The sequence below is a fragment of the Bacillus rossius genome, chromosome 6 (genome assembly GCF_032445375.1).
Source record: "Bacillus rossius redtenbacheri isolate Brsri chromosome 6, Brsri_v3, whole genome shotgun sequence".
NCBI lineage: Eukaryota > Metazoa > Arthropoda > Insecta > Phasmatodea > Bacillidae > Bacillus > Bacillus rossius.
In genome coordinates this window covers 11,477,942-11,497,821 of record NC_086334.1, presented here as the reverse complement: position 1 = coordinate 11,497,821, position 19,880 = coordinate 11,477,942, and the positions used below count along the sequence as shown (strand labels likewise).

The following is a 19,880-nucleotide window of genomic DNA, read 5'->3' as shown; positions in this document are numbered from 1 at the left end:
ACCATTCAAATAATTATGTAATATATTGACCATTATCTGTCTTAACACGATTAAATTGAGACCATGGCCTGCATTATTATTACTCTTTTGCAAATGGCACATTTTTGAGGGAAAATGAGATGGGGAGCCGCGCGAAATCCACAGACGCAGGCAATTGACCATTACACCTCAAGCAGACTAGGCGTGTATCGCCCCTCAAGGCCCAACACAATTTGTTATCTGAATTCACAACTGCATTATTGTACCTTTCGAATCCTTCTGCATTTGGCTCTGTAGGCAGTCTGCATGGCCGTCCAGAACTGCCTGGCCCCATAATTAAAATATATGTGCCCTCGTGTGGTACGCAGCATTGAATTATTTCAATTAATATGGTCCGAAAACTTTCGGGGCCCGCATGTCGTGCAATAAAAAACTATTAGTCGTACAATTAAATATATTTGTGGTTAATATATTAAATAAATTAATACAAACTAAAGCTGAGATCATGTCTTGGCCACAGTCACAGTCATTTAGAGTGGTCTGGCAACTTTCTATCCTTCTTCGGTGTGTCTCTTCCACGCAGTGAAGCTCGCGGTGACCTGCGAACTATCGGAGCTAGTAATAGGCGGACCAGCGATTAACATTGTTTTAAATGGGAGTTTAGTATAAAATATGATCTTATTCGTAATTCCATTACAATTTTTAAAATTTTTCCCAGTGTACTATTTTTATCATTCTTTTGGGGGCTTGGTAAATGCCCAACATGTAACAATACCTTAAAATCTTTCTACATTTATTAATAAGTTGAAGTGATGATAGAGAATGCATTGCTCTTGCATTGCACCTGGCTGTAATGAAGGTTGCGCCTTAAAAAGTCAAGTTTTTTCCTTATTCGTTTTTATATCTTTAAATGCATGGGTTAGAAGAATAGCATGGGTTCGATACTAACTAGAACCAATTTTATTTTTACTTTTTCTTTTATTTCTCACTATATTAAACAATTGATTACAGTAATTAAATATTTACGAAAATTATTGCAAGTAATTATCAGCTCTGCTATTAATTTTTTTATCAGAAGAAAAATTAATTTGTTTCCAAATTCTAATTAAATAATGTTTTCATGACAAATCACTGTTGACATGTAGCCAAATGCTGTTTACAACTATAGTGACTGTTATAAACTGTATTGACGTCAGCCGGGGCTACGCCCCATGAGCCTAGTCAGTCTCCGTTTCCTCAACATTCCTCTCCCCTTCCCCGGCATTTGTACCGCCATGTACGTAGTCGTGTGTTTGAATTGCGCGCCACGAACTACCACAAGAGGGCGCTTAGAAGCAGTGCGGCGATCCCTAAAATTGCTATGTTAATATTAATTGTAAGCCTTTTTGTTGTTTTCATCCATCTTCGCCCCAGTGCTGTGTAGTTTACTTGTGTTTCTTTAATTTAAATAAGTTACCTTAAATAACTATAGACGTTGCCCGGGCGGACCCGAACAGGCACGGACTTGGACGAGGATAGGAATGCTTTTATATGAATTATCATTAAATAAGTAAATAGTAACAAACTTTCCATTGTCAGTAATTTTTATATATTTTTAATGTTTATCTGTAATTTACTCAACTTTCGCCGGGGCACGGAGTCGTAGAATACAGTAACGGTAATTGTGTTGGCGCGAAGGGCGCCATGTTGCCACCTGCGAGCGATGAGCTCAGCCCAGTCGATCTTCATCACTGACCGAGAGCAGACGCGCCAGCACCCCGGGGACTTCAACCTTTGTTCTGCACTGACCAAGTAATTCTGTCTCGTTAAGTATTTCTGAATCTCTTTCGCTCGTCATCCTCGGGGCAGCTCTCGGCCAGCGGGCTGTTTAATTAATTAATTGTCTCAGTCGAGTTTTTTCATCACCGTGTAATAAGTATACTTTGCAGCATGGCCACGTGTGTGGACCATGCCTTCACCTAAACCGATTCGTGCCTCAGGCTTTTTAACCGTGTAATGTGTAACGTGTAACGGGCGTGTAGAGAGACGTGTTAGTGAAATTAAATCTGGAGAATAAATATAAAGTGAGTACTTATTTAATCACGTGGTGAGTGAGTCTAGGAGTGTGGCGTGCCCGACGCCTAGAGCGGGCCAGGTCTGGGTAGCTAGGATAGAAAGGGCTGGTAACTCGTCCCCACTTGGGCTACGTCACGCCCTGAGTGAGAGACTCCGCCGGGTCCACGTGCCCTTCCACGTGGTGGCGCCCATAGTTAACATCTCGAAATCACCGGCAATGCGCGATCAGCCCTCAAATGGCGCCCAAGAGCGTGGGGCGAGTTACATCTTCCGCGAAAACCAGACCTGTACGAGCGTGTGAGATAGGCGGTTGTTACGCGGAGCGCGCGGAACTAAAGTTCGCGCTGGAACTATTGTTCGCGCGGAGCGCATAGCGGGACTCTGGCGCGCCGGCCACGTGACCAGCCGGGCGCGCGCTTCCAGGAATTCGCTGCGAGCAGCCAGGTGGCCGCATTCCTCGCGACAACAGCAGCCGGGCCAGGTCAGTGTGTGTGTGTACCGCCATCCGCGTCGCGTCGCGTAGCGAAGGGAAGAGGGGCAATCGACCGGCCTCACCACCACACGACCATGTCGGACAACCACGGACTTGACAAAAATCCGGGCGCGATTAAGGCAAGTGAGTTGTTTCAAAAGAATAGCTTATATTGTGTTATGTGCGCGCGACCGCGCCAGGTGAGCGGGACGGCGATTTCTTCGTGGACGGACACGTGCGTGTGCGTAGGACAGTATGAAGCGCAGCCGAACCACGAGCAGGCAGAACGGGCGGATCAGTTTGAGGCGGGACACGGGAAGTGCACGGATGCGGAGTGTGAGGGCAAGACGCGGGAGGGAGGCTGGTGCCGGAACTGTCGCGCGTTCAAGCACACGGCGTGTCTCGCGAAGTCCGAAATAATCTCCTTTCAAGACGGGTGGTACACGTGCCAGTGGTGCCACCACGTGAGAATAGCGGGCCCGTCAGGCCGCAGCCCGGTGAGAGACGCCGCCGACACACCACGGAGCAGGGTACCTCTCATAGGACACGTGGAGCTACCGGAATTTGCGGGCAGAACCAGCGACGATCCGCGGAGATTTGTACACGCGTGTCGGGAACGCCTGAATCGCTACGGAGTGCCGGAGTGTGAGTGGGCGAACAGGGTGAGCACCGCGCTCAAAGGCGACGCCAAGACGTGGTGGCAGATCGTCCAGGAGTATGACATGCCGTGGACCGAGTTCGCGAGATTGTTCGAGGCCAGATTCGCGGACGTGAAGACAGAGATGAGAGTGCGGACGGAGCTGTATTGTCTCGAGCAAGGCGCGACGGAGGCGGCGGAGGCGTTTATCATGAAAAAAATACGTCTGTACAAGCGGCTGTTTCCCGGAGGAGAACCTACCGGAGTGCTGGAGCGGGTAGTTGAGCTGATGCGCCCGGAATTTCGCCCGTATTTACGCCCGATGACGCGGCGTCCGGCAGAGGAGTTCGTCCAACAGGCGCGCGTCTTAGAGCAGGACCTACGAGCTGTCAGACCGACCAGGATCCACGCCACCCTGAGCACCAAGCAGGAAGACACGACGCCCGCCGACACCAAGGCGCTGGTGCCCTACACGGCGCCCACCCGAGACCAAGCTAGGCGCGACGAACCCGGACCGAGCGGCCACGCGCAGCTGACATGGCGGAGACGGACTACCGGCGGCAGCCCACCACCTCAGTGCCACACGTGTCCACCAGGCACGTTCCATTGGCACGAGAACTGCCCGGTGAGGAACAAGTTCCGGCCTGACTTCGCGGCGCAGCAGCCGTCGGGAAACGGACGGCAGGGGGCGGCGCGCTAAGACAGCCCACCTCCCCCGCCTCACCTAACAACAACAGACCTACGGCGGCGGGGCCTCTCCTGGGTCACGTGGGAGCGGCGGAGGCCGACCTGTTGCGCATTCCGGTGGTTGTCAACGGGCGCGCAGTCCACGCGCTTGTTGACACCGCCGCCAGCCACAACTGTGTGGCGGCACGCGTGATTGGCCGTGACAACTTCGAGTACCACCCGGGCCAACTCCAGCTGGCTACCACGGGGGACGCCTGCTACACCCAGGGCGTCGCGACGCTGGAGGTGGACGTGCGGGACCAACGGTCCGTCACGACGGCGCTGGTGGTGGAGCAGTTACGTGATGACGTCATTCTGGGGCTACCCTGGCTCTACGAGCAGCACGCAGCCATCGACATCCGGGCCGGCTGCGTCCACGTCGGCACCCAGGGGCGGCGGACCATCCACGGGCTGGGTAAGCCTACTCCACCAGCAGTAAACCAGGTCAGTCTCGACAAGTTCCAGCACGGAGTTCCCCCCGAGTTTCGTGCTACCATCCAGCAGGTCCTCGATCATCAGTGTAATGTGTTTGCGTCCGCGGACCCGCTGAAACATACCACCATAGCTGAGCATGCCATCCCGACCCATCCTCACGAGCCAATGTTTATCCCACCCGGTAGCTACGGCCACGTTGGTAAACAGACCATCCTAGACCAGGTTCAGGACATGTTGCATGACGGGATAATTGAGCCTAGCGAAAGTCCGTATAATTTCCAGGTCGTGTTGGCAGAAAAAAAAGACGGGAAACTACGCTTCTGTGTCAATTTCAAACCTATCAATAGAGTGACAATTAATGCCCCACCCCCCCTGCTGAACATGGCCGACACACTTTCAGGCCTGGGTAACGCCAAGATATTTTCTTCCCTCGACCTAAAATCTGGGTATTGGCAGGTGCCGATACGTCCGGCGGACCGACCCAAGACGGCGTTCACAGCCCCAGACGGGCGGAGATTTCAGTTTTGCGCGATGCCATTCGGCCTACAGGACGCCCCCGCTACCTTCCAAGGGATGATGACACGGGTCTTAGACAACTACTCGGGCAAGTTTGCGGCCGCGTATCTGGACGACATAATTGTTTGGTCTCAGACGTGGGAAGAACATGCGCATCATTTAGCATTAGTCTTGGAACGCCTGGCGAGCCATGGTCTGACATGCAATCGCGAAAAATGCCACCTGGGGACCACAGAACTAGATTTCCTGGGCTTAGTGGTTAACGCGGACGGAAACCGACCCACGGAAAAACAGCTGAGTGTAATTATCAACAAGGAGCCCCCACGCACGCGCAAGCAACTGCAAAAGTTCTTGGGGCTAGCCAACTGGCTGCGAGCCTTCGTCCCAGAGTTCTCGGTAGTAGCGGCGCCGATGACAGAACAGCTGTCACCCAAACGTCCGTTCAGGTGGACCGTGGAAGCCCAGAACGCTTTTGACGAGCTAAAACGCAGATTTCAACAGTGCCACTTACTCGCGCGGCTGGACCCAGGCAGACCCCTGATCGTACAAACAGACGCGAGCGAGAAGGGCATCGGGGCCATCCTGTTACAACTCGGCGACGACGGCGAGCCTCGGGTGATTGAATATGCAAGCGCCAAGTTCGGCGACGTCGAGCAGCGGTATAGCGTGAACGAGCGTGAGTGTCTAGGCGTAGTTTGGGCCCTCAGACGCTACCGCCCACACCTGGAGGGGCAGAAATTCGTACTGAGAACTGACAGCCAATGTCTCAAATGGCTGGCCACGATGCAGGGGCGACGTTCGAAGCTGACGCGTTGGGCCATGCTTCTACAGGCCTTAGATTTCGAAGTCGAGCATGTACCGGGAAAACAGAACGAACTAGCGGACGAGCTGTCGCGAGATCCGGACGTCACCGTCACAGCCTGTGACGATGCGGAGTGGGAGGAGCTTTTGCCACCACCCAGCGGGCGCATACCCAGGACCCCGCGCACCCCGACAACCCAAGCCGCATTGTGTGCCCTAAACCTTAACGTCACACCGACATTACCGCCAGGTGCGGAGCTTGATGACTTAGACGCCTACGTGCGAGCGGCCCAACTCACGGACACAGACACACAGGAGATCGTGCGCCGTTGCGGGAGCGGAGAATGTGAAGGCTACCGTGTATTGGACGGGACACTGCAGGCGCGACCTAAGGGGACAGCTGGCCAATGGCGGACGTTCGCGCCAGCCGCCACCCGCCGGGAGGTGTTTGACATGTATCACGTGAACAGGCTAGCCGGACACCCCGGCGCAGACCAGACGCGACGCGATCTGCGGGAACAGTTCTACTGGCCAGGGGTAAACAAGTTTGTACGGGACTGCGTGAGGAGATGTAAACATTGCCAGAGGCACAAGGCGCGCCGCACCGACGGGACAGCCCAGCAGGTACCCAGGCAGCCCACCGAGCCATTCCATACAGTCGCCATAGACCTAATGGGACCATATCCCCGCACGCCCCGAGGGAAAAGATTTTTGTTGGTGGTGACAGACTGCTACACGCGTTGGGTGGAGGCCTACCCCCTGGCGAACATCCGCGCCGGCACCATTGCACGCAGCCTGGAAACGGAGTTTTTTCCTAGGTGGGGGTACCCCCGGGTCCTGTTGTCGGACAATGCCACCCAATTTGTCGGGCGCCGGTGGGCGCAGCTGGGGAGAAAATGGCGGGTAATCCTACACACCACCCCCGTGTACCACCCCCGCGCGAACCCCACGGAACGACGCAACCAAGAGGTGAAGGTTCAACTGCGGTTGAGGCTCGCGGATGACCACGCCCAATGGGACACGCACATCCCGGACGTTCTGTACTGCATCCGGCGACGGGTGAACGCGGCAACCGGCGAAACACCAGCCACCATGGTCCAGGGGCGGAACCTCACCCTCCCCGGGGAGTATCACGTGCGGCAACAACAAACGGACCCGGACGTAGAGAGCCCCGAAGGACGCCTGAGGCGATTGGCCGAGACGCACGATAGGGCGCGACGTAACCAGGCAGCTTACCAAGCACAACGCACACCCGAGACGACCCGCCCGCCCCCTGAACTGAAACCAGGCCAGCTGGTTTACGCGAGGCTCCACCCCCTCTCCTCCGGCCGACGCAACTTCTGCGCCGGCCTGGCGCCAAAGTGGTTTGGCCCGGTGGCGGTGGTCAAGGCGGGGCCCACGGCGGTCGTGATAAAGTTACCCTCAGGCCGGGCCGCGAAATATCACCGGGACGATGTGCGCTTGGCACAGGAAGAGACGGAGGCGGCGGACGAGGCGGAGACGGGGCAGGAAGAGACGGAGGCGGCGGACGAGGCGGAGACGGGGCAGGAAGAGACGGAGGCGGCGGGCGGGGCGGAAGAGACGGGAACGAGACGTGACGGAGCAGGGACGCGGCAGAGAGAGACGGAGGCGGCGGACGAGACAGACGGGAGGGCGGCCGCACAGCTGGTCACGTCCACCCCAACAGACGGGGACGGGTTCAGAGGCTTCCCGGACCTGGGGGCGGGACAGGCGACGCCCCTCGCAGTCACAGATGTCCGGCCGAGGCGGCTGTTCGAAGACTCGGGGAGTGACGTCTCGCCTTTCAGGGGATTTCTCAGGGACACGCCCGGAGTGACGGAGGGCCAGTCGACATCCCAACCACTGATAAGGTGGCCGGAGGAAGTAGAGAGTAGGCCGGGTTCGCCGGACGAGCCATTATGGCCGCTGCATTACTCGTTGGCAGACTCCACGTTCAGGGTGACAGTAACCGAACCGCAGGAAGACGAAACACCGCGGGAAGAGAGGGGAGACCGGGCGTCACAAGACCCAGTTCCGGCTCCGCGATACACGCTACGACCCCGAGGGATCGCGAGGAAGCACAGCTGTTGTTGATAAGGGGGCGACCACGCCCACAGGCGACCCAGCAGAAACGTCGACATGACCGGCTATTCGAGGGGGGGGCAATTGACGTCAGCCGGGGCTACGCCCCATGAGCCTAGTCAGTCTCCGTTTCCTCAACATTCCTCTCCCCTTCCCCGGCATTTGTACCGCCATGTACGTAGTCGTGTGTTTGAATTGCGCGCCACGAACTACCACAAGAGGGCGCTTAGAAGCAGTGCGGCGATCCCTAAAATTGCTATGTTAATATTAATTGTAAGCCTTTTTGTTGTTTTCATCCATCTTCGCCCCAGTGCTGTGTAGTTTACTTGTGTTTCTTTAATTTAAATAAGTTACCTTAAATAACTATAGACGTTGCCCGGGCGGACCCGAACAGGCACGGACTTGGACGAGGATAGGAATGCTTTTATATGAATTATCATTAAATAAGTAAATAGTAACAAACTTTCCATTGTCAGTAATTTTTATATATTTTTAATGTTTATCTGTAATTTACTCAACTTTCGCCGGGGCACGGAGTCGTAGAATACAGTAACGGTAATTGTGTTGGCGCGAAGGGCGCCATGTTGCCACCTGCGAGCGATGAGCTCAGCCCAGTCGATCTTCATCACTGACCGAGAGCAGACGCGCCAGCACCCCGGGGACTTCAACCTTTGTTCTGCACTGACCAAGTAATTCTGTCTCGTTAAGTATTTCTGAATCTCTTTCGCTCGTCATCCTCGGGGCAGCTCTCGGCCAGCGGGCTGTTTAATTAATTAATTGTCTCAGTCGAGTTTTTTCATCACCGTGTAATAAGTATACTTTGCAGCATGGCCACGTGTGTGGACCATGCCTTCACCTAAACCGATTCGTGCCTCAGGCTTTTTAACCGTGTAATGTGTAACGTGTAACGGGCGTGTAGAGAGACGTGTTAGTGAAATTAAATCTGGAGAATAAATATAAAGTGAGTACTTATTTAATCACGTGGTGAGTGAGTCTAGGAGTGTGGCGTGCCCGACGCCTAGAGCGGGCCAGGTCTGGGTAGCTAGGATAGAAAGGGCTGGTAACTCGTCCCCACTTGGGCTACGTCACGCCCTGAGTGAGAGACTCCGCCGGGTCCACGTGCCCTTCCACGTGGTGGCGCCCATAGTTAACATCTCGAAATCACCGGCAATGCGCGATCAGCCCTCAGTATGAAAAATGTATAGTAATGACCGACTATAGGGGATTCGAAACAACTACCAAGACTATGTGCTCTGAATGCACGAAAGAGATAAAGAAAAGGATCGACTGGAGATATCGCAACAAAACGTTACAATTGAAGGACAAAAATTTAAATCACAAACCATGCTTAACAGTATATATAACTCCAAAATGTATTGTTAAACATTTCCTATTTAATTATATTAATTTGACGTCGTCTGGCCGACGACCACCCCAGAGCCCGACCTGCACCCGCCAGTATACGCTCCCGCTAACGGAACACACCCCTGGCCATGGCCCACCCGAGTCAGGCGACCCGAACAGCAATCAAAGACAAAGCCGCGGAAACCTGAGTAGACAAGAGAAGAACCGTACCCATTCCTCCTAAAACATTAAATTAGGATTTTAGCGACAATAAAATCTCTTCCAGACACACCCGTTTGGAGTCTAGCGTAATGAGGTCACGCCTGGCGCGAGAGAGGCCGAGCCTCCCTCAGACGCCATGCCAGTTCGGCAGTTCAGCGCAGCTCATGGACCGGGGCGGACCTACGTCCCACGGAGAGGCAACATCCTTTGTCTACATTGAAAGTAACGTCCGGTAAATATAGACACTAATTAACCAAACCCCCTTTTATTACTTAACCTCTCCGTGAGTACCCGGTCCCTTTTTACGGTCCAGGACCTAATCCGGCCGCATCAACTTAAGGACACCCCGCACCACACTTGGTCAGTGGGGCTGCTCTTCAGCATACGGCACGGGCCGTCTCCCGCAACGTACAGAACTTTGTTTAAGGTCACGCGCACGGCGCTGACCACAAACCCGCAAGGGAACTTGGACAAACTTAATTGCGGTGCGTGTTTCACCACAGTGGGCACAACACCCGCGCCGAGACATTTGCATACGGGATTGGCCGTCTCCAATCGCCCGCCCCTTAATTCAGTGTATTTTTGTATCCCGTATTTTGTACTGCTAACTTACGTTACCCGAGTAACGAGTGCCACGTAACTTGTGCGCGCCCCCTTAATCCAGTGTATTTTTGTATCCCGTGTTTTGTATTGCTAACGTACGTTACCCGAATAACGAGTGCCACGTAACTTGTGCGCACCCCCTTAATTCAGTGTATTTTTGTATCCCGTATTTTGTATTGCTAACTTACGTTACCCGAGTAACGAGTGCCACGTAACCTGTACGCGCCCCCTTAATTCAGTGTATTTTGTGTCCCGCCTTTGTGTTACGAAATTACGTTACCTACGTACCCAGTGAGACGTCTGAGACATAACAGCATCTGAGGCCACGTAACGCGGAACACAAACAATAAGGCGCCACGGAATAACAAGTAAAAACCCCCCGGGGACCTCTGTAGAGTGTTGTATTGTGTACGACTCGCTCCTCTGAATAAAAGGTACGACACCACCACCTCAACTCCACGTCTCTTATTTAAAATCATCTCACGCAACACCACCGCCGGCCCTAGTGGGCCACGCAGGGGCACATACATCCACGACCCCAAATTCACGACTAGAAACGAGCTAGTCTGGCGCCCACCCGGACAACACAGATCAAGAACCGCCTTTTCCCACTAGGAGCCACACCGGGACTCGAGCCCGAGACCCCGGACGACGGCAAATTAACTAAATAAAGCACTTTACTTATTTTAATATATTCATTTAAAATACATACATTTAAATGTTTAAATATATTTAATTTCTCTTATTGTTTAATATTTCGTGAAATAAAAAATTAGAATTTTATAAAATTTAATACCAGAGGGTTTAGTACCTGAGGCTGCATGCTTCATGATTGATGGTGTATCACTACACCACTACTATATTTACAGTGTGACGCCGTCCCCGCTACCTCCTATGATTTTTACGTGATTTTTGCTTGGGTTCGAGATCTCAGGGAGGGTTCGGCCTTGTGGCTAGAGGTAGGGGTTAACGCAGTAGGGCCCCGGAGCTGTTATGGCCACTCGGGACGCCTGAAGAAGAACACAAAGTTTCTGGAAGATACTTGATGAATTTATTACGGCACAGCCCTATACATAGTACTGCCCGTTCTGGCCGTAACGGTAATCCCAAATCGACTAGTCATACGCGCAGCCCACTTCCTCAGTGGCGGCTCACGATTTTAATGCGCGTGAAGGACATACTTTTACACACGATGCGGCGGTTACAAAATAAACTCTAACATGACAAATTATACCTTAACGAACAAACCACTTCACTATTACACGATACTTATTATACTGGGCTATCAGCACGTAGGCCCGTGTCTCCGGCGACTCTACGTGATTCCTAAATGTGTCCCAGGGACTGATTCGTTAGTACGTTTGGTGGCACGATACCGTGCGGCGGTTACAATTAAACTCTAACATGACAAATTATACTTTGACGAACAAACACATCACTATTACATTGACGCCGCCGTCAGTGCTCCCTCTAAGAGCACAGGCCGTTATGTGTCCTCAACACCTGATCAGTGCCGCGCCTCGAACGCGCCCGCGCGCACAACATAGTGCAGTGCCCCGAACGGCGTGACGTCAGTCACGGCCCCCTACGAGTGCAAAGCGCCCGGCCGGGTGTGGCACTGCGCAAGGGTATTAATTATTCATGCATTTAATAAGATAAACAGAAACTAATAAATCTAAAACCATCAATAATTAATGTTAATGTAATAATCATGTTATAAAGGGTTATCATTCACAAAACTGGCCGAAGTCATCTTCCCGCGCTCCGCAGTTTTCCCGCGGAATTTCCCCCCTCCCTGGCCCCGGCGGCCAGGGAGGTTAGTCAGTCGCCATCCAGCACTCGCCCGGGCCGGCAGCCCACGCCCGGGGAGCTTCAACATTCGCGCCAACATCCAGTAACTGCAATAGGTAATTATAGCCAAACCGTTTTTATTTCAGCTCCCCGGTCGGCCCGAATCGGCCGTTCGCGACCCCGCGCGGTCTATTAATAAAATGTGCAGTCCAACCAGGGACTTTTAATATCATACGTAATTAACTAGGTGGCCCATCGTGGCACCTGCGCCTCACGCTGTAACGTCCCACATCGGGACATAGTTCATCGCCCACGCAGGGCGGCACTGCGCCAAACACGATACCAAACATTCAGACGAGTCATTAACTGGGACGTACCACGGCCACGTGTGTGATATCCTACAAGATTCCACCGTGTATGTACCCAGCGTAACGTGGCCCTCGCCACCACGCGGAATAGCCGCCTTTGCATACCCAACTGTGCGGGACTAACCACAGTGATTATAGTGTAATGTGTTATAAGTAAATTCGCGGGACCTGCCGTCCACGCATTTCACGTTGCGTCCACGTATTCTCACATAAGCCGGAATAGGTTCATCGTACGCGGAGCTTAGGTCGACGATGAAGCGGCCAGTTACGTGAGCGTGTGACGTGTAGTTTGTGCAACGGAATAAAACAGCTAACAATACGTGTGTGTTTTATTAATAAGGCGTCCTGGGAGGCCATAACAGCCCGGGGGGCCCTTTATCGACACGTCCCTGCCTGCAGCCACGAGGCCAGGAACTCCGCCCTTGAGATCCAAACTAAATTAAACCGTTTAAATTCACGTAAATTCAGATCAGGCAACGGGGACGGCGTCAACATAACACTTATTATACTGGGCTAGTGGCACGTAGGCCCGTGTCTCCGGCGACTCTACGGGATTCCTAGATGTGTCCCAGAGACTGATTTGTTAGTACGTTTGGTGGCACGTGTCGCCTTCTGGCTGCCCCGTGCGGGCAAAAACTAATTAGCCGGTAAGTTAAGTTGGGGCGTGAAGCACCGACGTAACGTCTCGTAGACTCCCCACAGTACTTACGTAATATGTTGAACACTCATCTTGGAGCACTGATTTAATTAAGTGAAATACCTCATGGAAAATTGAGGCCGACCGCGGAATTGTACGTAAAAGATTAAGAAGAGCTTATACTATTGAAACTACATGTCGGTGAAAACCAAAGTTGATGGTTCCACGTTGCGCGCAGGCTGCCGGCCTCTCCGAGCCTTTGAAGGACACTGCCGGTGTCGCGACGCGCGACCCCCCTCCCCCGTCGGCGCTCCCGCGGAAACGTGTGAATTTCGCGGGAAACTGAACCGGCCAGGTTCGGGACAAAGCGCACAGTGAAACATGATTTTGAAAGGACTGAAATATTAATTGATGAAAATAATGTTTAATAAAAACCTGTGGAAAAATATACATAAATTAATTTGTTGTAGTGCAGCGGAGGGATATGCCACACCCGGCCGGATCCTTCTGCCGACGTAGCACTTGTTGCCTGGCTTTCGCCTCGTCGCACGAACTACACTTTGCTGCGCGCACGAGCGCGTTCGGAGCACACGCCTTTGCGAGACGTTGATGAGGCATAGCGGTCTATGCGACAAAGAGGAGCATTGGCGGTCGGCGTCAAGTGTTTATATTTATATTTTATTGTGTACTTTAAAATCTTCAAAGATTTTTTTTCTCGTGTTCTATGGCCTACTCAAGCACGATATTTCAGGACAATGAAAGGGGCACGTACCTGCTTCTATTCACACAGTTTAAGACAAATTATGTAGCCACGACTCCGATTATACATTTGTTAAAATAAAAGTATTACTAGATTTAAACTCATATTTGAAATAAATGATGATAGACGATTAAAATGTATATATAACGAATATTTTGATCAAATTTTTTTTAACGTTTAAAATATGTTTTCGTATAGGTGATCCCAGTTTATTTGGGATCCTCATTCTGAACACTCCACCTTTTAACTGACCATTGCAGCAAAGTTACAAATTATTGCTATGCATGAAACCCCTAAAGAGCTCTCAAATAAATTTAAAAAAACCTAAACTTTTACCTGCGGTTAAAACAAAACAGATATTAACAAATATTCGCATTTTTATACAAAATCATTTTTAACATTATGTTGATATGGGCTTACCAACAGCGCTGTTAGTTGGCAGGTAATCCGAGTTTCACTTTGTCGACGGAGATTAAAGTAACATGATCATTTCAGATACCCATAGTGATAACCAGCTCATATAATTTCTTTGGTTATTTGTTAGTTGTTTACTTTCTAATTGTTTTGAAATTAAAACTTTGACAAAGAAATTGTTTAAAATTTTTTGAAATTCCATTATGTCCGTGGTTAATAATTTTTTTCTATAAAAAATTATAAGTTATTGTAATGCCTAATCACACAGTGCACACACCCCTGGGACTAAGGGTTGATTTAAGTATTAGTGTACCAGGGTGATGATGAAACGAAATTCTTTTCTGTCAAAATCACATGATGGGCAACGGCGTTCAAGGTATGATTAAAATTAAATTTGATAATTATCTTGGAGTACATCGTGGAAAAAAAAATAAATGGTTGTGAAGGTGTTTAAATTTAACTTAAATTCATGTAACAGGTCGTTTAGGTTAAGATCATCGGCATTGCAATATTTCAAGTATTTTTATGGTAGCCTAGTTTACAGTTTTGGAGAGTTAAAATCAGGAAGGCTGCTGCAGTTGTCCACAATACCGGTGGCAAGTATTTTACTTACTTTGTTCTTTAAATGAGTCATGCAATGGGAAATTTTGATTTAATGCAGTTTTTTTGGATATACGCCATTGCAGTTTTGCACTATTTGTCATGAAGAAAAGTCAAATTTATAAATATAAAAATTCATAGAAAACAAGACTGAATCAGCAATTGTCTGACAAACGGAACCAACAATGAAACTAAACAAGTATTATGGACGACAGCATGGACAAAAAATTTTCAACCTCTTCAGACAGCACAAGAATTCTGTTGAAGGAATTTAGTCACGAAAAATAGTATAACAACACAGACAAACACGGTGGGCTAACAATGACGAGACAGATTAAATGCAAGCTATATATATTTTTGTAGTAATTCCTACGAGAAGTAAAGTTGACATTTGCATTATAGGATTAATATTTTTTTCTGGCACAAAACAAGGGAGGTACGGATAAGGCAGATCCGGCAATTACAGGCCATTTCCCTGACATCCAGTGTAGGGAAGGTAACGGAAAGGGATGGGTAATGGATGACTTAGGGTGGGTGGAGGATAGACAGCATGGTTTCAGGAGAGGGTTTTCATGTGAAATGCAATGGCGGGGTTGTTTGACGATCTGACTTACTGATAACGTCATCCACATACAAAGAGCACATTGAGCACATACACATAGTATTATCAAAATTGAGAAATTCTGGCATGATGATAAAACTTAAGAAGTTGGTGTTTTTTGTCAAGAACCACGCGATTGTGTGTGTGAACAATTTTATCTTTCTCAAAATACACCAGACTCTATAGGAGTATTGTTTGAAATAACTCACTTTGGCTTGTAGTAGATTAATGGTTTGTTTCAGGACATGGGCTCCTGTGAAAATGCTCTTCAACTGAGTGATATCTCGTTCAAACCCACAACGTGTGTAATGCTCGGGCGTGGTGTGTGCAGGTGGGACAGAGCCCAGAGCGGAGGGGGCTACTCCTTGCTGGCGACAGACGAGTCCTCAGGTGACGGAGACCACCTCCCCCTCGAAAGCTTCAGGCAGGAGCTGTGTCTGGAAAAACAGCTACAACCGGGCGACACACTGCAATCTCTTGCTTTGCAGTTCAACTGTTCGGTGCGTATTTTTGCTGCCTTTTCACCACCAGCACTGCCGATGTCTCTCACTGCTTACTCTAGGTCCATTCTGTTCCTTTTGTAGATAAGGATCAATAAGAAGTAACAGTTTCTTGAAATTTTCTCATTCTTAAATATTCATCGTTTTAGTCTACATTTATGACGTCGTGGTCACCACAGTCAGAACACTCAATTTGACTGAGGCATTCAGGGTTTGTTTCCCAGTGAGTAGGACCATGTCTGACATCGCTGTAATACAGTGGGTTTCCTGGTAGTAGTCCCATTTCTCCTGTATATATTAATTATGTTATGTTTCTATAACATTTCATCACCTGTATTTTCTCTTTAGACATCAATGTCCACTAAATATATTAAATATCCATTAGGCATGTGAAGAAATTGTTTCATTTCTGTAATTTCTTTTAATAACTTTGGCATTTTTGTGGAGGCAGTAAACCTGATGCTCTTCAAAATTTAGGGGACTTACTTGTTGTGTGTTTGTTTACCTATTATGGGGAATTACTTCATAAAAGGTGGACTTAAACAAAGCTTGTACTGTAGTTCCCAGTATGTAAGATGACTATCATATAAGCAGCTATTTCTGGAGTTCTGGACCCACGTCCGAAGGAATGACTGTGTGACCAACGTTTCTGCATGCATTTTTGCAGCTTTCTGGTTTGTCACAGAGGTAGTGCTGACTGGTAACCTAAGGCAATACGTACTCCAGGCACACACAGCTTGTGTAATGCAGTTACTTATTTCTCCTTCCTCATGCCACAGTTATGGCTACAGTCAAGAATGGTAGAAAACAGAATCTGACTAACATTTTGCAGAAGATGCTTCTCAATAAAAAAAAATCCAAACATCAGTAGCTGTGCCCATTTATGTTCCAAAACTTTCCTGAAATCTAGTGGAGTAATTGATTCCTTGAAATGCCTTCAAAAAGTGAACTGCTCTTGAACTTTTAAAGAATGCTGATGTAAAATAGCAGTCACCTCATCTTTTAGTCCAAAAGTTTATGTCCATTTGCTGCCCCTGGCTTACCTCATTTAAAAACTGTCAAATAGAACAACCTTGCACAACATCTGAACATTTTGCTCGAAAAATGGTGTTAAACCAAAGACATTAGCATATGCAATTGTCGTGCAATTTTTATTGCAATCATCAGAGTGCATTTGTGTCACACGTTGCATTGCCCATCCATAGTACTTCAGCTTTTGTTATGTAGTAAATTAGCAGATACTTATGAAAACAAGCAGGTTTGGTGATGTTTCAAGAGAATGCATTGGCATGCATCCAACATTTGTAACTGCCATAACAGCAGCAGAATTTGAATGGGAAGTCTGATTGGTAGGATATTCACTAGTTGCAACTGTAATCTCTGTTGCATGTGAAGATGAACTTGTAGCTGAAAAATGCTTGTTATTCAGCAATCTCCAATTTGTATCAAAAAAATTGGAATGACAGACAGTAAACAATTTGAATTCTTTGCGCTCAGGTGTCAGCTTTATATTAAGCATTTGTTAGACGAGTGTCACAAGTGAAACATAAATGGTGTGAGGATTGGCTGATTATGATCACGTTTGGAAGATTTAAAATGTTTGGCATTGAGCTTAAATATGAGGTTGCATGTAGCTTACACAACCAATTCATGTTCCCTTTCTTTAAGGTTGGAATTGAAGTTATTACACTAGTTAATAGTCATGCTAATATAAGTCATAATGGCTTTTCTTTTCTTCTTCTCCTCTGCTATTAATAGATGTGTTATGCCCATGGTATTTCAGTTCGTAATGAGGTATAGTAAATGGCATATTTTAAATAGCATGTACGAACAGACATTAAAGATATCATTCTGAAGCCAGGAAGCAGTGCCTAGTAAACATGTGAGCTAGGACTTGTTAACCATAGCATTCAAGAAATAACGTTTGTGGGATATTGGCTGGTTTCAACTGTGTGCTGAGGCACGGAGCTTGCTGTGCTGATCGAGTTGTGGATATCGTGGACAGCGACACGGACGATGCTGGTTGCAGACGGCCGAGCTGAAGAGAGTCAACCGAATCCTGAAAGAGAACGAGATCTTTGCGCTGCGCGTGGTGAAGATCCCGGCGCGCTGCTACTCGCTGCTGACGGAGCGGCTGCCGGGCGTGCACACGGCCGCCTGCTCCTCGGAGGGTCCCCAGGATGTGTCGACGCAGCTCCACGCCCCCGGCGCTCCCGCACGGGACGTGCAGGCGGCAGGCGACGCCCCCAGCGTGACGTGCCTGGACGGCGCGCCTGAGCCGGAGGAGACGGACGCCTCAGCCGGCGGAGCGCGGCTCAACGGGGCGGACTGGGGCCTGTCCTGGCTCGCGCTGCTGCTGTGTGTCCTGGGGCTAGGCTTCGTTGGCCCGGTGCTGTATGTGCTGTACATCGCCCTTGCCGCGCACAGGAAGAACTGACTGCACGGTGCAGAGACAGCAGCTGCAGACAGTGTACCAGGACTATGTACGTAGCCGAGCAGAGCAGTGCCTTGTCTTCCTTGGTGACTGGAATAACGGTGTGTCTACTGGATTTACCCAAGTGAGCTTTTTTATTACCTGCGTGTTGTGTTGTTTGTATTTAAATATCTTTTAGAATAACTGTACATAAATATTTTGTAAATAGTATTATTGACTTGAAAGTCTCAAGAGCTTGGTAAAATTCCAAAAAAAAAAAAAATATTGGACGTTCAAAAACTGAGTTAAACTTACTGCCCCTAATATTCCCTGTAAAATGTTGGCGGCAAAAAAAATCTATATTAGTCAAGAGGTACGGTTAGGATAAAATAAAAACCAATTTTTAAACACAATTTTATTAGATATCAAAAATGGACTAAGCAATACAAATTCCTTGAAGAAAGAAAATTACAAAGAACTTGTGCTTTTTTTTTTGTAGTGGCTTTAACTTGGCAACACACAAGAACAATAAAGAAATACTTTTGGGACACATTTTTCATAAGGAAGGTTTGCATCAAATAAAAAGATAGAACAGAATACTTTGATGTAACTTTATCAAAGATAGGTACGTATATATATACACGTATGTATTTCCAAAACAACTAAGACAATACTTTATCTTGCTTTACCAACATTTATAGGAAATATCTTGATTTGAAAACCTTGAAAGAATTAAATATAGTACTACAATAATAGAGCTATATGTTTATTATTGAACATTGAAACTTTTGATAGGAATTTATAAAATGTCTGAACAATTATTGTTTCGAGCTGTAATAATCTTTTAACAACCATACAAACACAAAACACACTTATATTTATCCTGCTGAGTCCTAGCCATCTCTCATTCCCACAACTGAAACAAGCTCCTGTTTACACTCACTCGCGTGCCAACACTCCCTCTCTTCCGGCACCGTGGTGTGCGCGTGCGGTCAAGCTTCGGCTAGCCACCACACTAAGCACCAGCGGAATGTTCTGGAGTCTACAATCCATGACGCATTGTGTATCCGTGGTTGTGCACTCAGTCAGCGCGAAGCCTTCTTTTCACAGACGAGAGAGTCAAACGCCCGGTCGTGCATCTTTGCGGGTTTTTTTTTTTTTTTTGTTCATTGTAAATAAATATGGCCCCTTGCAATTTTACGCAACTTGTAATTTTCAGGTAAGGAATTATGCTATTTCTGATTGATTTTTAGAATACTGAATCTTTTGTATCCAACATGTTTATAAAAATTACGAAGGCTCTATACTAATAATCAATTAGGTTAGGTTAGCTACATTATAAATACTTTAAAACATTGTGGACGTTGATTTGGTTAGGATAGCTACATTAAAGATACTGTGATATAATGTAAACGGTTTCCTAGCCCTGGATAGCTACATATTAAATGTTATTTGCTAAGCAACCATAAAATGATTTTACAGTATTTTTAATGTAGCTATACTTACCTAATATAACCAACCATCCACAATGTTTTAAAGTATTTATAATGTAGCTAACCTATCATATGCTTCTTTTGACTCAAAAAAACCAGATACCGTTTTATCTTCATTTACTGAATAATTCTTTAAATTCTTGCTGATTTTAAGAATGACATGGCGCGAACGAAGCAGACGGCTCGTAAATCTACTGGAGGCAAAGCGCCGCGCAAGCAGCTGGCCACCAAGGCGGCTCGCAAGAGCGCGCCGGCCACGGGGGGAGTGAAGAAGCCACATCGCTACCGCCCTGGCACTGTCGCGCTGCAAGAAATCAGGCGCTACCAGAAAAGTACCGAGCTGCTTATCCGCAAGCTGCCCTTCCAGCGCTGGTGCGAGAGATCGCCCAGGACTTCAAGACGGACTTGCGCTTCCAGAGCTCGGCCGTCAT

At 48.4% G+C, this 19,880-nt stretch overlaps 1 protein-coding gene across 1 annotated transcript; it reads left to right on the top strand.

Moving 5' to 3' along the window:
* Positions 1-13,932: 13,932 nt before the first annotated feature.
* LOC134532635 (lysM and putative peptidoglycan-binding domain-containing protein 3) lies at positions 13,933-19,100 on the top strand. The gene is made up of 3 exons (XM_063369277.1): positions 13,933-14,218; positions 15,375-15,543; positions 17,573-19,100. Exons 1-3 carry the CDS (start codon positions 14,163-14,165, stop codon positions 17,978-17,980), a joined length of 633 nt encoding a protein of 210 aa, XP_063225347.1. The 5' UTR covers positions 13,933-14,162; the 3' UTR covers positions 17,981-19,100.
* Positions 19,101-19,880: the final 780 nt, after the last annotated feature.

What these genes read in the sequence shown, in the direction of transcription:
- LOC134532635 (XM_063369277.1), top strand. Translation starts at nt 14,163, where the DNA reads ATGATGAAACGAAATTCTTTTCTGTCAAAATCACATGATGGGCAACGG. An exon ending in GATGGGCAACGGCGTTCAAG is followed by an intron (nt 14,219 to 15,374) that starts GTATGATTAAAA and finishes TGGTGTGTGCAG; the next exon opens with GTGGGACAGAGCCCAGAGCG. An exon ending in CTTTGCAGTTCAACTGTTCG is followed by an intron (nt 15,544 to 17,572) that starts GTGCGTATTTTT and finishes TGCTGGTTGCAG; the next exon opens with ACGGCCGAGCTGAAGAGAGT.